At 41.5% G+C, this 15,872-nt stretch overlaps 1 protein-coding gene across 4 annotated transcripts in view; it reads left to right on the plus strand.

Annotated features, from left to right (window-relative positions):
- LOC306977549 (rho GTPase-activating protein 12-like) overlaps positions 1–15,872 on the plus strand; it is a 94,652-nt gene that overhangs the window by 67,738 nt on the left and 11,042 nt on the right. Inside the window, exons 4-11 of one of the 4 annotated variants that reach the window (XM_079575921.1) lie at positions 3,648–3,935; positions 5,386–5,526; positions 5,624–5,704; positions 6,772–6,894; positions 12,549–12,626; positions 14,827–14,888; positions 14,972–15,053; positions 15,627–15,752. In XM_079575921.1, coding sequence (XP_079432047.1) covers positions 3,648–3,935; positions 5,386–5,526; positions 5,624–5,704; positions 6,772–6,894; positions 12,549–12,626; positions 14,827–14,888; positions 14,972–15,053; positions 15,627–15,752 — 981 coding nt within the window. The remainder of the gene's footprint in view (positions 1–3,647; positions 3,936–5,385; positions 5,527–5,623; positions 5,705–6,771; positions 6,895–12,548; positions 12,627–14,826; positions 14,889–14,971; positions 15,054–15,626; positions 15,753–15,872) is intronic. The other 3 variants (XM_079575922.1, XM_079575923.1, XM_079575924.1) reach the window with 3 other exon arrangements.

Raw genomic sequence — 15,872 nt, forward strand, 5'->3', positions numbered from 1 at the left:
GAATACATGGGCGTTAGTATGAGGTTAGGGTTAGCATGGGGTTAGCGTTTGCTAGCATTAACATGGCCTGCAGGAACTCCCAGATTGACTTGGTATTGACGACACATTTTTTTCATGTCTGTATTTTTTAGCCTGTGTGGTCAGATTTACTGACAGCGAGGAGTTTTAATGTAGCTACTTCTCAACACGCTGTCGCCAAAACCCAAAACAAAACAAAAACACAAGGTTTGCTGCGATTCTTTTAACTGTAGATGATGTACATGTAGTTATCATCTTGTCAGGTGTTAGTTGTTATTCTAAGTTTTCAGCTTTGGCGATGAAAAATCTTTGAGAGTGTCCAAATAACCTCTCGTCCTTTCGACTGATGGATATTTTGAGATGTTTGTTTTTAGTAGCAGATTATCACCCGAGCCCTAACTAATCTGTTTCCATCCTCATCATCCGCTCGGCCTCCAGGCTCCACCCCCCCCCCCCTCGTTTGACCAATAATTTGTCTAAAAATGAGAAGTCGGTAGCATTAGCGCGCCCCATCTGTGTCTCCTCGTCCCCAAACCTGAACAAAGGCCACTGAAGCCTCCTCTGATTGGCCGCTTCACACCTCTCTGGAGGAAGCCCAGGCAGAGACCCACATTTTTCATGATCCACGCAGAAACTCGGCACAGTCGCCATGGAAACGCAGCGCCCTGGCTGTTTGTCAGGCGACCTTCGGGTGCTGCCAAGTTTGTAAAATGTTTTTTGAAGGGAGTCCATGTTCACACACAGAGGGCTCGTTCCGCTCCACTTTTCATGCTTAATCTGAAGTTTCGCTTCATATTCCCACTTTTCTAGCTGTGAGCGAGAGCCGAGTGATCCATTGTTAGAAACGTTTACACCTCCACATAAAGTGATCTGATCGGGAAAACCTCTTAGCCTGAACCAAGTCACTTTCTCCAGTTTGACTTTACCCAAAACCTTCTTGAAAAAAGTGTCAAAATAGCGACAAAATTGAGACGTAAATGAGGAAGGACAACTTTCAACATATGCAAACATGTTTTGAAATGCATGTGGTTCTTTCACTTCGGAAGCTCATGTTTGACTTTTCCCGTTTGTTCATGCGCCTGGACTTGTATGCACTTTGAGCCGGACCTCGATTTCCAAAAACACACGGCCAATGTTCAGTTAGATAATAGCCTGCGCTGTACTTTGCATCACCGGCAGTTTCTTCATTTGCCTTTCCTTCCTCTTGTGTGTTCTCTTTTTCTGCGCTCAATATTTGTAGACCTCAAAATCAACTGTCGGCATGACGACGGGCCCGCCATAACCACTCACTCTCCTGTGCGTAACTAGGACATTTATTATTGACCGATACTACGGGCAGAAAAGTACTGCTTAAAGTGAGTAAAGTACTTTTTGTGAATCTGTCCTTTTAAGTGTAGTCGTCTGCGTTGTAATATCCGCCTCATGAAACTTCGCTGAAGAATATAGCATTCAATCGAAACAATGTGCAGTCCTTCTAAAAATACGCGGGACTATTTATGCCGGCACAAATTGAGCAGCTATGCTGAGAATGTGCAGCTCGACCTGACTTGGATTAGCCGTGTCTGTGGTGTCTGCAGTGCACGTGGGCTGGCTTCCTCCTGCATCTATCTATCTCTGCATATCTGTTTATCTACAGATCTCACCCTGACATATCGGTGCCAGCAGCAGGATAGGCCTCACTAATGACAGATTAACATGGCCGTCAATTCAGACTGTCTTCTTTTATTAGGCAAGTCATTTCTTGGTGTTTTTGTGGGAGTATTTTAGTTTGAAGCTCATCATGTTCCTAGGACCTCTTGGACTGTGTTGTGGAGAAAAGAGGTTCATTCACTTTATCACTCTCAGCAGCAGAGTCAGCAGAAAGTCTCTTGGTATCGGTTGGTGTCAGATATCTGTAGACAGCATCAGTATTGGTATTGGAAATAAAAACGCTGGATCGGTGCATCTCTTCCTTCGGTTGGACTTGGACTTCCACTGTATGATGAGATTATATTCCACTACCAGAATTCTCATTTCTAAATGATATACTTTTGGAGTTAGACGAGTTGTCCTGGTTAATCAGCTATTTACAACGACGACAACAATATGTTGAGTGTGACGGTTGTAGGTCAGAGTGTATCAATATTGAATGTGGACTTCCTCAAGGTTCGATTTTAGGACCCAAACTTTTTTATTTTATATATCAATGATATCTGTGAGGTTTTAAAAATGTTACAGTACATATTATTCGCTGATGATACAAATTTATACTGCCCAAGAGATGACTTGAAAACTTTAGCTGATAATAGTGATAGCTGATAAGAGGAAATAGTTAAATTAAAATTGTGGTTTGATGTAAATAAATGATCTATAAATTTGACAAAGACTAGGTTTATGGTATTCAGTAATAAAGGAAGGTGTCTGAAATGAGATTTCTAGGGGTCATCCTAGATGAGAAGTTGACATGGAAAGCTCATATTGCATGTAAAAAATAAGGTATCTAAAAGCTTATTTATTTTGAATAAAGTTAAGTACAGTTTACCGTATAATACAATGAGAATGCTATATTGTCTAATTATTCTTCCTTATTTTAATTATTGTGTAGAAATATGGGGTGATACATATCACAGCAACATAATGCCTTTATTTCTATTACAGAAAAGAGCCATTCGTATTATTTTCAAAGCAGGATTTATTCATTAGGTCAGGATTATTAAAACTTAAAGACATTGTAGAATTGCTCTATAACTCTATTAGTGATGTTCAAAGTTAGAAACAAATCTCTTCCACACGACTTCCAAAAGTTATTTGTGTTTACATCTGAAGATGACAATCACAGAAAGCCGTATGACTTTAACCTCTTACCACCCGCCGCAACCAAGCACATTTTCTCCAGTTCAGCCCTACCCAAATCTTAAAGCTTCTCAACTGGAGAAAAACAGTGCAACGCCTCATTTGAAAGCTAAGGCCAGCAAAACTGATCCTTTTTTGTCGCTTTGTTTTACAGCGGTTTTAATCACTTTTTTGTCACATTTTTTTTTCCACTTTTTTGTTCTTTGTTTCTTTTTCCATGTTTTTCCGTTGCTTTTTTGTCATGTTTTGCCACATTTTTGTCAATTTTTTGTTGTAATATTGCTTTTCATTCATGTTTTTATCGTTTCTTTGTGGCTTTATTTGTTGTGTTTTCCTCACCTTTTTGTGGCCTTTTTTCATTGCTCTTTTGTCCCTTTCTTCACATTTTAATGTTGCGTTTTCATCCTTGCTTTTGTTGCTACATTGGCACTTTTTTCCAAGAAGCTTTTAGATTTGGGCTAAGCCAACCTGTGGAAGAAAAGGTTAAAAATTGCTTGGTTCAGGTGGGGGTTAAGATGTTAAACATCCAAGAGCACTTAACAGATTTGAAACAAATGTGCTCGTCTGTTGCTGGTGTAAGAGCATGGAATTCTCTAAAGAAAGATTTGAAAAGTTGCACAAATATGACATTCAAAAACAGTTACTAAAAGAAGCAACTTGTATTATATCAAACTGAATTTTGATTTCGTTTGCTTTTAGTATTTATTACCCTTTGTCGTGCCGTTGTGTTGATTGAAAAATAGCGTAACATGGAGTGTTAGAATTGTGAATGAATGAATCTCCTCTTCTCCCCACAGAGCACCTCTCCCACGGGCCCGGGCCGCTCCGACTCCCCGGTCTACACTAACCTCCAGGAGCTGAAGATCTCCCAGTCCAGCCTGCCGCCCGTGCCCTCGGGCTCCCCCCTGCACCAGCTGGGAGACTGGGAGACGCACAAGGACGGCAGCGGGAGGCACTTCTACTACAACCGGGCCACGGGGGAGCGCACCTGGAAACCCCCCCGCACCAGGGAGAGCACGGGCAGCCAGCGGGGCGACGGCATGGGCAGCCAGAGAGGGGACAGCCAGGGCACGGCCGAGAGCGAGGTCAGCAGGGGACGAGCCGGGGCGTGTCGGGGCTTTTTTATCGGGGTGGCATGAAGTTAGGTCTGGGTGCATTCTTGTTTTCATGCATGCATAGATCTGTGAGTATTTCTGGACACTTCTCCCATAGACGGTCATATTTGGTCATGAACTCTAAATAAAATAGTTAAATGTGTCACTGTCCTCCAGTATACGGCATTCTGAGCTATAATACTGAGCAGTGAGCAGTAGAGGAACTACTGCAGCAACTAGGCCTGTGCAAGTTCATAACATGTTTTGAACCTGATCATTATATTATTCTGCTGTACTGTTTTACCATTATATCCAGACATTAAGTTAATATTAATATAATATAAAAATGCATTTGTTTCCAGCAGGCATGAAAGATACATGTCTTTGAAGATAATGATAGTTAAATTAGATAAAAAATATAGTATTTGTGGATTAAATGAAATATGATTTGCTGCTGCCTACGTAAAACAGTGAGACCCTCCATATACAGCTGAAGGCCAACCAGGTTTAATCTTTACTGTGATTGTACTGCCTTTTTAAACCTGTAAGAGTACATGCTACACTGCACCTGTACTTGAACTTTTTCCCGGCAAACCTATGGCGCCCCCATGTGGTGTGAACATGCATTGCCTTTTGTAGGCCTCCTCTCTCTAGGCCTGTGACTCCAGATGGCACCTCAGAGTCATTTTTGTCCTGGACCTCACTTTCAAACTGTACATTAAAGGTGCATTATGCAACTTTTTATGTTGAAAAAAAATACAAAGTTAATATTTGCGCATAGTTGACCTTGTAGTGACCCAGCGGCTGTATGAGTGGTCAGCATGGCGCCTTAACTTTCTATCACAGTCACATGAAAATATATTAATGCTCCTTCAACCAAATATGGAAAAAAAAATATTTGTATTCATTTCAACACAACATTGCAAAGATGAGAACCTTTTTGTCACATAGTGCTACAGAGAAACTCCTTCACAGCTTTGTTTTTCAAAAATGGACCACTGTCTGTAAGGCGCTGCTGGCGGGCGGCCCAAGTAGTGCGTTTAATGGCCTCCAGCTGCTCCAGAGGCTGAGACTGCTAACCTGGAGAAGCACATGTGTGCACATGGCTTCTGTACTTGCTTCTCTTGCTCCCTGTAGAAGCCAGGATCCAGTTCAAAATGGTGCCGCTCCTTCCTATATCGGACCATCTGGTACCAAACTGTCCGAACAGAGCCCCATGTGGATTTGTGAGTGGTTCCTAGGATTTAGAAGTACAATTGGAGGAATGCCCTTCCCATTGATGTGAGGAATGCTGAGACTCAAAAAGACCTTCCTTTAAGACTGTCGTTGCTTTTATTTATTTGAAATGATTCCTGTCTTGAATAGGTTTTCTTATTGACTTCCTTATTTCATCATCATTTAAAACAATGGTGGTAATCCTGCCCCCTCATGTCCCCCCCAGCCGCTGTCCTCGGAGGAGAACTGTAACAGCACCCACTCCAGTCAGTCAGACAGCCAGTACGGGTCGCCCCCTAGAGGCTGGTCAGAGGAGCTGGATGAGCACGGACACACCACCTACATCTCTGAGTACACCCAGGAGAAGGTCAGAGTTCATCTTATGCTCCCTTTGTGTCCAGACGACGATGATACTATATATACTGTATATATATATATATAATACTGTTTGTTTTGTGTCACAGTGGATCAAACATGTGGACGAGCAGGGCCGGCCGTACTACTACAGCGCAGACGGCTCCCGGTCCGAGTGGGAGCTGCCCAAGGTAAACCCTCTGCTGATAGGCGTGTTTAAGGACATGGTCGACTCCAATAAAACAAACATCAGTGTTGTAGACCAGGTCCTTGACACAAAGCAGACAAACCGTGAGCAGAAAGATGAGGTTATAAAGCAAATCTCACTCATAACCAGGGATGCAAGACTAGTCATAATGATCTAATCACTAAGCCTGCAATTATTAAGGTAATCTGATATTCTGATGCAAAGAACAAAAACGTTCTCTCTGAAGGGTCTGCTCATGTGTAAACCCTGAAGTTAACCTGAAGTTCACACCTCTGCAAATATGACTGAAGCTTCACTTTAACCTCTTACCCTCACCTTTTCACCCAAATCTAAAAGCTTCATGAAAAAGAGCACCAAACAGAGAATGAAAATACAACACAAAGGAAAAGAAGCTGCACTAAAGTGGGATTCACTTGACATTGACAATAATATTTAGTCTAAGGGGTTCTCAAACTACGGCCCGTGAGATGATTTAACCCGGCCCCTGAATTGCAGAGCCCAGAGTATGTTAAAAAAAAAGTCTCTATCCCATTCCTGTGCAGAGTTATAACATAGTTAAAATATAGTTTTAACTTAAGTAAATACAAAGAATTCCACATGTCCAGCTGACATAAGAGATCAGGACATAAACAACACATTATAGCCACGTGGTAAATGAATACAGTCAGTCCAACCTACTGTAAAACAAAACCTTTTGTCTCATTGTCCTGCGTTTGTGAATGGGTCAATAACACTCTCCCAGCATGTGGCTCCGAGGCTGCTGCTGCCTCGGAGCTGCTCGTTTAAGTCAATAAGAGGATGAACCTCAAGTGACCAACTATTTCTGTCTGCTTACTTCCTAATCTAAGGCTTCAAGGTAGATCTGGGTAGGTCGGACAATTGTTACAGTGCTGCTGTCACGACGGCACCAGCTCGATTAGGAATGCCGTAGTAGGGGGCGTTGGGGTCCATGCAGCGGTGGCCCGTCAAAGGAGCGGTTAGAGCAGACTTCTTTTTGAAAACATCCAGTTGTCTTGTAAATGTCAAAGTGTTCATTGTGATGTTTTGCAGTATAATATCTCGCCTCAGTCCGGAGAGCTGCCCAAGAGTCGCAGTCTGGAGAGGAAGCAGCAGGAGCCCATCGTTCTGACCAAATGGAGACACAGCACCTATGTCCTGGACCTCAATGACAAGGTATTTACCATGTTTCTGGTCACATATATCGTGTTAGGATCTTCTTAAGTATGTGAATCCAAGGTACGTGAAAGTAATGAGTCCTGAATCCTGTTTATTACACTCGTAACCCAGCACTTAAGCTTTTGTCACCAAAGGAGGTGTTAAATTGGATGAGCAGCTCTATGCAGATCAATGTTGATGCGAACAGTAGGGCAGCATTAGCCTTATACACATAAACATGAATTATTTCCAGATTTTGAAGCCCATTTAAACACCACAGCAGCAGATGCAGTATTAAAACTCTCACTGTGACAGACACATGCTGCTTATGTCATGCCCAGATCTATTGTATTACTTTGAAGGCCTGAGTTGCACCCGGAGCACATGGCTACTTTAAGAAAACATAGTTTAGCTTCAATTACAGCTGAGTTCGAACTCTGCTCTAAAGGCGACATGGAAGCACGGCAAAGCTCAGTCTTTCTTTGCAATGGTGTTTTTAGCAGAGCCTCCTGTGAGTGTGTTTATAAGCTGCTGTGGACGTTAGCATTAGCAAGTACGTTGCGATTAGTCTATTTATTTAATTTTTGTGGAACCAAGGTTATGGGAGCACTACAAAAATGGTGCATGAGCCTTTGTGAGAGTGTTACTCAGGCTTCAGCTCAACGTTTCCCAACAACAACATTGCAGCATTTTACTAAATCTTTTAAACACTGCAAGTAAGTTAGCTTTATCAAAGTAGCACTTCTGAATACCAGATCAGGGCCAAATAAAACATTGAGGTAAATCGAAATCGAAATCTGAACTTTTGCAAATGTTCCATGTGTATTGTCCCATGTACTTTTGTTCAGACCACGTTTGTCAGTCTGTGTGCGATGGATGACCTCGTGACCTTCTTGTCACGTGGAGGCTGCCGTCTGCTTGAGAACAGAATTATGGAAGACTATAGGCACCTTAATTCAATTGTCTATTCATTTGTCAAATGGCTATGCATTATGTTATTTTAGTATACATTTTGTAATTGTATTTGGCAATATTCTATTCCAAAAGTTCTAATGGCAATTCAATATGTAAAGTGTCGATGCAATGTCTTTATATATTGCAAAATACAAGATTTTGAAATGAATAGCATAATGCCATGGGATTTTGGCAACTTTATTCATTGTTCTATTCATTCTTAAAATGGCATTTAGTTGGGAGTTGCATTTGGCAAAGTGGAATGTAATATCCTATTTTGACATGTAATTTTCTATTCCAAAAGTTCTAATGGCAATTCACTATGTAAAGTGCCGATGCCATGTCTTTATATATTGCAAAATACAAGTTTTTGAAATGAATAGCATATTGCCATGGGATTTTGGTCTCTTTATTCATTTTGCAATGCAATTGAGAATTATGCATTTGACATTCCACAATGTGTAATGCAATTTACATTTGATAATGTATTATGTATTTCAGTTGACTTTTGAGAATTATGCATTTTGTTATGCAATTTACATTTGATAATGTATTATGTATTTTTAGTTGACTTTTGAGAATCATGCGTTTGACATAAAAGAATACGTGGTGAAACAGCACCATCTTGTGGTTACAGCATTGCGGATTACAAAACGTCTCACGCACAGAAAGTCTCTTTATTCAATCGGCTATGCAATCCGCTCCTGGCCAATCAGAGAAGAGCTCGCCTCAGCAGCGCAGGCAGCGCAGCAGCCGTGAACCACAGCCAGGCAGGCTCAGGCTACGTGACTTCTTACTGGTGGAAATAATTACAGTCATGGCAGATTTGATGCAACTGATCAGACTTCATGAAGATTCAGAGCTAATCCAACGTTTTGGTAAGCATTTGTCTTGTGGGTGAAAAAAATAAAGCTAGTCAGACTGCTAACAGGGTGCTAATGCTAAGCTATCCTGTAGCCTCATTCGAGTGTTTATGACCATGGTTCCCGGTGTATGCGCGTTGTGCCATCACAAGCACTCTGGTAGCAACAGCGGACATTGTTGTGCACGGCGTCGGCCTGCGCTCACACCAATGGTCCTTATCACTCCTGGGTCTGTCCTGTTTACACCCAGTTTTTACCTGATTCAGTGTGCCAGATATAACTATGTGCTTTGGTTTTGTTTTGCACAACACCCAGGTGCACAAGTTCTCAAAAATAATCAAGGAGCAACAAGTCTAGAGGTTTTAGAGTTAGCCTATGTTATTAAAAGTAATAAAGCCGTATAGGCATGAGACACTGATTCAATTAATATAGGGAGAACATTGCATGAATATCCATAGACACTTTGTTTGCTGCAGCATTCTGTCACGTTTTGATGGGTGTTATTATGTCAGGCAGCAAATAAAAGAGTCCTTAAACTTTGTGTAATTGCTGATTATGTGCCAAAAAGTCACTAAAAATTCATGAATATGGTGGAATGAGCTGTTTTGGATTTGACTGTTTATTTTTGCACAGATTGGTCCTTCACCCTATGTGGCAGTCGAGTCTCAAAGGTATGATGGATCCACAGCCATCCATCCTTTCACAGCCCAAACTCCAGGACCAGATGCCCTCCTTCCAGCGCGGCGGTTTCCAGTGTTAAAAAAGACAGTGCAACATGGGTCTAAACGCTTTTAGGCAAAAGCATTGTGACGGTTCATTTTGTTGTTCACATGATAGACAGAGGGATCACGCTAAAGCAGAAAGACATTGTGGAAGCGATTTTTACATCTTGGGCCTACTTTATATATTGTGTAACTAATGTTCAGATGCCCATTGCAAGCCAAAAAAAACATTGTGATTAAACTTGTATTGTCTAATCGTTACTTGTATAGTAAAAAAAGGTGTCTTTTTATTACAATCATTGTAGAAAACTACAGAATCTAGTTACAAATTCCATGTAAGAGTAGGCTACATTTGTTTGAATGTCTATTTTTTTTAAACAAATATTTGCCTTTCTTGGCCATTATTTAGTGTAGTAGATGTTACCTGAAAACTAAAAATATGACTCGCAAATTGTTTGCATGTTTGCAATCAGTTAATTAGTTAAAATAGATTCTTTCTTCTTTTTTTTTAACTATAAAAAATATATATACACTGCTCACAAAAACTTAGGGCACACTCAAAAAACACATCCTAGATGTCAATCAATTCGATTTTTCGGATGAAAATCTTTATTCATAGTGTAGGGCAATGTGTTGAGAACGAAATAACATAAGAATGATAAATAGAAATCAAATTCTCAGCCCCTGGAGGTCTGGATCCAAAATTATAGTCAAAATCAAAGTGACAAATCAGGTCACTGGTTGATCCAAATTCTGTAGAAATTCCTCAAAACGAGTCTGTATCATCCTCAGTAGTGTGTGTGGCCTCCACGTGCCTGAATGCACTCCCTACAACGCCTGGGCATGCTCCTGATGAGACCACGGATGTCCTCCTGAGGGATCTCCTCCCAGACCTGGATTAGAGCATCAGTCAGCTCCTGGACAGTCTGTGGTGCAACGTGGCGTTGATGGATGGACCGAGACATGATGTCCCAGATGTGCTCTATTGGATTTAAGTCTGGGGAACGGGCAGGCCAGTCCATAACATCAATACCTTCATCATGTGGATCCATCATACCTTTGAGACTCGACTGCCACATAGGGTGAAGGACTAATCTGTGCAAAAATAAACAGTCAAATCCAAAACAGCTCATTCCACCATATTCATGAATTTTTAGTGACTTTTTGGCACATAATCAGCAATTACACAAAGTTTAAGGACTCTTTTATTTGCTGCCTGACATAATAACACCCATCAAAACGTGACAGAATGCTGCAGCAAACAAAGTGTCTATGGATATTCATGCAATGTTCTCCCTATATTAATTGAATCAGTGTCTCATGCCTATACGGCTTTATTACTTTTAATAACATAGGCTAACTCTAAAACCTCTAGACTTGTTGCTCCTTGATTATTTTTGAGAACTTGTGCACCTGGGTGTTGTGCAAAACAAAACCAAAGCACATAGTTATATCTGGCACACTGAATCAGGTAAAAACTGGGTGTAAACAGGACAGACCCAGGAGTGATAAGGACCATTGGTGTGAGCGCAGGCCGACGCCGTGCACAACAATGTCCGCTGTTGCTACCAGAGTGCTTGTGATGGCACAACGCGCATACACCGGGAACCATGGTCATAAACACTCGAATGAGGCTACAGGATAGCTTAGCATTAGCACCCTGTTAGCAGTCTGACTAGCTTTATTTTTTTCACCCACAAGACAAATGCTTACCAAAACGTTGGATTAGCTCTGAATCTTCATGAAGTCTGATCAGTTGCATCAAATCTGCCATGACTGTAATTATTTCCACCAGTAAGAAGTCACGTAGCCTGAGCCTGCCTGGCTGTGGTTCACGGCTGCTGCGCTGCCTGCGCTGCTGAGGCGAGCTCTTCTCTGATTGGCCAGGAGCGGATTGCATAGCCGATTGAATAAAGAGACTTTCTGTGCGTGAGACGTTTTGTAATCCGCAATGCTGTAACCACAAGATGGTGCTGTTTCACCACGTATTCTTTTATGTCAAACGCATGATTCTCAAAAGTCAACTAAAAATACATAATACATTATCAAATGTAAATTGCATAACAAAATGCATAATTCTCAAAAGTCAACTGAAATACATAATACATTATCAAATGTAAATTGCATTACACATTGTGGAATGTCAAATGCATAATTCTCAATTGCATTGCAAAATGAATAAAGAGACCAAAATCCCATGGCAATATGCTATTCATTTCAAAAACTTGTATTTTGCAATATATAAAGACATGGCATCGGCACTTTACATAGTGAATTGCCATTAGAACTTTTGGAATAGAAAATTACATGTCAAAATAGGATATTACATTCCACTTTGCCAAATGCAACTCCCAACTAAATGCCATTTTAAGAATGAATAGAACAATGAATAAAGTTGCCAAAATCCCATGGCATTATGCTATTCATTTCAAAATCTTGTATTTTGCAATATATAAAGACATTGCATCGACACTTTACATATTGAATTGCCATTAGAACTTTTGGAATAGAATATTGCCAAATACAATTACAAAATGTATACTAAAATAACATAATGCATAGCCATTTGACAAATGAATAGACAATTGAATTAAGGTGCCTATAGTCTTCCATACAGAATAGCTTACTGGTTGTTTCCTTACAGTTCTCGTTCAAACTTTGGGGTTTTGCTTCTGCCCCGCACAAGAAGAGATTCCGCCTGTCTCTGTACAAAGTTGGTAACGTGCTGGTCTTAAACGTGGGCCTCTGATCAAGTAGAACACGATACAAGCTGATTTGCTGTAGTCTGTACCTCAACAGAACCAACTTTGTCTTTCTGAGCCTGTTTAAGATCGTAGACATGTTAATCAATGGTTCATTTTGGAGATTCTTTACATAATTGATCCTCAGCCAGTTGGAGAGTGTACCTATGTTCCCCAGAATCTTCCCTTTGTTCACCAGAAAGTCAATGATTACGCTGCTTTGTTATTTTGTCTCCATTAACTTGTGGATGAAAACTAAATGTCTAACCGGATTTCCCTGACCCGCCAACTAATCTCCCTGTTTGCTTGTTTCCTACCAACCTAATCTGTAATACCTGCCTCTCTGTGTGGCGGTTAGCGTAGCATGCTGACTCGTTGGTTGTTGTTGACAGGAGAACGCTCCGGCTGGGCCCAGGCAGAGCTCGCCAGACTCTGACTCCTGCCCCTCGTCCCCCAAACACCCCTCCACTGTTAGTATCACCTCCACTCACTGCACGCACACTGGCACCACAAGTGTCTGCATGGCACACTGCATGCTAACTACGCTAATGCTAATGACAGACCACCTGCTAACTGCTCTCTAACCAGGGGGCTTAATGGTGTGGGGGGTACAATTGCCTGTTATGCTGTCACTGTTCTGCAGCCTGGTGTTACTTTTGAGCCGCCTTTGTCCGGCTACAATGCTGTAAATGACACAGGAATATATTTTTATATAAAAGCTACTGTCTTAACCTCTTAAGTCCCGCCTGAACCGAGAGCATTTTCTAGTGTAACGCCTCATATGAAAGCTAAGATCTACAAAACTCATCTAAATGAATCTTTTTCCTTTTTTGTCAAATAGTAAATTTTTGTGTTGTGACATTTTTGCAATTTTTTCATAATTTTTTTGTCAATTTTTTGTCAATTTTTTGTCAATTTTTGTGACATTTTTGCATTTTTTTTGTCATTTTTTTTTGTCAATTTTTGTCATTTTTTGCATTTTTTTTGTCAATTTTTTGTCAATTTTTTGTCCATTTTTGCATTTTTTTGTCCATTTTTTGTCCATTTTTTGTCCATTTTTTGTCCATTTTTTGTCAATTTTTTGTCTACCTTTTCTCACTTTTTGTGTCACATCTTCATCATTGTTTTCGTCACAGTTCTGTCGCTATTTTCTCACCTTTTTTCCAGAAGCTTTTGGATTGGGGTAAAGCCAAACTAGAGAAAATGTGCTCGGTTCAGGTGGGAGTTAACCAACCAGCTTAACTCTCGACTCTAGACTCTGTGGCCCTTTTGTGGACCCGTTTTGAGAATCACTGCACCACGTCAGCTTTCGTTTGCATTTCACAGAGCTGTTTCATGAAAGATTTGAAACTAGTCGCTGAAACCATATCACATTTATGTCACTTTTATGAAACCAGGGTTAGTGATCTTTCAGACTCCACAGGGGAGTCTGCGTCTGCACAAGGTCTCACCAAATACAGCGCTTTATTATTGACAGAGGCCACATAACAGCGCACGCCTCTGTCCTCCACTAAGACTCCGAAGTGAAGGAGAGTATATTTTTATTATTTAAAGTAACGTGTTGTGTAACTTCCATCCGAGTTCAGGACTGATCGTTGTCACCCATCGAGGGTCCATTTTAAAGTTTTTCATTAGGACGTGGAGCGACTGTGGTGTGTGTTCGCCCAGGAACTAGTGGTTAGACAGTTTGAACCTCATGCAAGTCCAGACGGTCTTTTGTCCCTGCACAGTGGACTGGTTATCTGGTTTAACCTCTTAACCCCCACCTGAACCGAGCACATTTTCTCCAGTTTAGCATTACTCAAATCTAAAAGCCTCTTGAAAAAAGTGTCAAAATAGCGCCGGACGAAAAACATGACAAAAACATTTAAAAAAAAACTACAAAAACATAATAAAAAAGAAACAAAAACACTTAAAAAATGTGGCATAAACGCGACAACACAACAAAAACATTATGATCCGTTTTCTAGGTCATAATTTTGCTACACTTTCATCGCTTTTTGTCAATTTTTTGTCACTTTTCTGCTGCTCTATTTTGGCTTTTTTGTTGTGTTTTGTCACACATTTTTGTCACTTTCTCATAGCTTTTTTTGTCATGTTTTTGTCATGTTTTTGTTGCATTGTCATCCTTGTTTTCGTCGCTGTTTTGACGCCTTTTTCAAGAAGCTAATACCAAACTGGAGAACATGTGCTCGGTCCAGGTGGGGGTTGGGGGTTAAAAGAAAGAATAGAAACAAAGAAACCTCCCTTTGCAACTGTGCTGTGGTCACCACAATGTAGAGAACATGAAATGGATTATGGTCACTTTGACCAGGTCAGATATAAAGAGAGGGGTGTAAGTTATAATTCACACCTGTAAAGAAAGAGTTAGTGTGGTAAATGGTAAATGGACTCAACTTATACAACCAAATGTTAGCAAAGAAAACACAGCTTCGACTGGCCCCTCCAGGCAGACCCTCCTGCACCACAGCCACCCACAGGAGACAAATGTGAACCAGCTAAGACTATCACAACACTGTATTACAGCGCGAGGGTGACCTCTACTGGTGGTATTTGGGAACAACACAAGCGTCAGCCTGCTGCACAGCTCATAGAACATGCTCATTTAAGATCCATCTGTCTTTACTTATTTCCCTAGCAGCTTCTCATTGTCTCCGTCCTTTCCCTCAGCCCTCGGAAAAGTGTGGGGTCCTCAACGTCACCAAAATCACAGAGAATGGGAAGAAAGTCCGGTGAGTCTCATCGTCTTCTGCTGTGCTCTGTATCGTGTTATGTTTCTTTAAATGTCAATGCTGTGATGCTTTTGTCTGTGCAGGAAGAACTGGGCGTCTTCCTGGACCGTGCTGCAGGGCTCGTCTCTGCTCTTCGCCAAGGGCCAGGGGGGCACCACCAGCTGGGTACGTACCACATTACTCTGTACCTCAGTCCTACAGGCACAGGTTTGGAGCTCTTGGTACGGAGTAGAATTGATAAATTAGTTAGTATTAAGGGACTTCTTTCAGATGGGTATGCTGCAAAGTTAGATTAGCAAGGCAACTTCAGGGCAGCTTATTATACATATTTTTTTTTCACACAGTTGAAAAACAATATTTCTAAACAAAAAAATAATAACATTATCTTAGTATCTTTAATGCTGTCCTTGTACCAATAGCATCGAAACAGTTTTTTTCGGTACCTGCTTTAATGTTTTCAATATCAGTCATATCTAAACTTTTTGTAACGGTTCCCAGCCCTGCCCACAGCTCCACAGAGCCATAACGCGGTTCATAGTCTCACTTATTCAGAGACGCTGGTGTCTGGGGTCGTGTTCCCGGGCCAGAGAAACACTCGAGGTCACGTGGCCCTGGGAACAGATTTGTTATGGGGCAGTGGGCTTGGTCTTGATCTCCTCTCTGATGTGTCTGCTCTCTGATGTGTCTGCTCTTCATCTGTCTGTCTGTGGCTCCCTCCTCTTTGTCCCGCTCTCTCAGTCGTACTATCGCAGCAGCTCTCTCCCCGAGCTCCTCCTCTCTCTCCTCTCCTCCTGGAAGCACTCGGCCAAACCTCGGCCCGCGGTGTCCTACGTGGCCCCTTCCTCCTCCTCCTGCTCCTCCGCTGTACGTGCCCAGTCCGTGCACGTGCTCGCTCTCGCGCACACGCCTGACCTCTGAACCTTTGGCCTCACACTTTGACCTGTACTTTGTGTGTCGTTAACTGTCCTAATATTTGCAACCGAG

The sequence above is a fragment of the Gobius niger genome (assembly GCF_951799975.1).
Source record: "Gobius niger genome assembly, chromosome: 18".
In the NCBI taxonomy this organism is placed as follows: domain Eukaryota; kingdom Metazoa; phylum Chordata; class Actinopteri; order Gobiiformes; family Gobiidae; genus Gobius; species Gobius niger.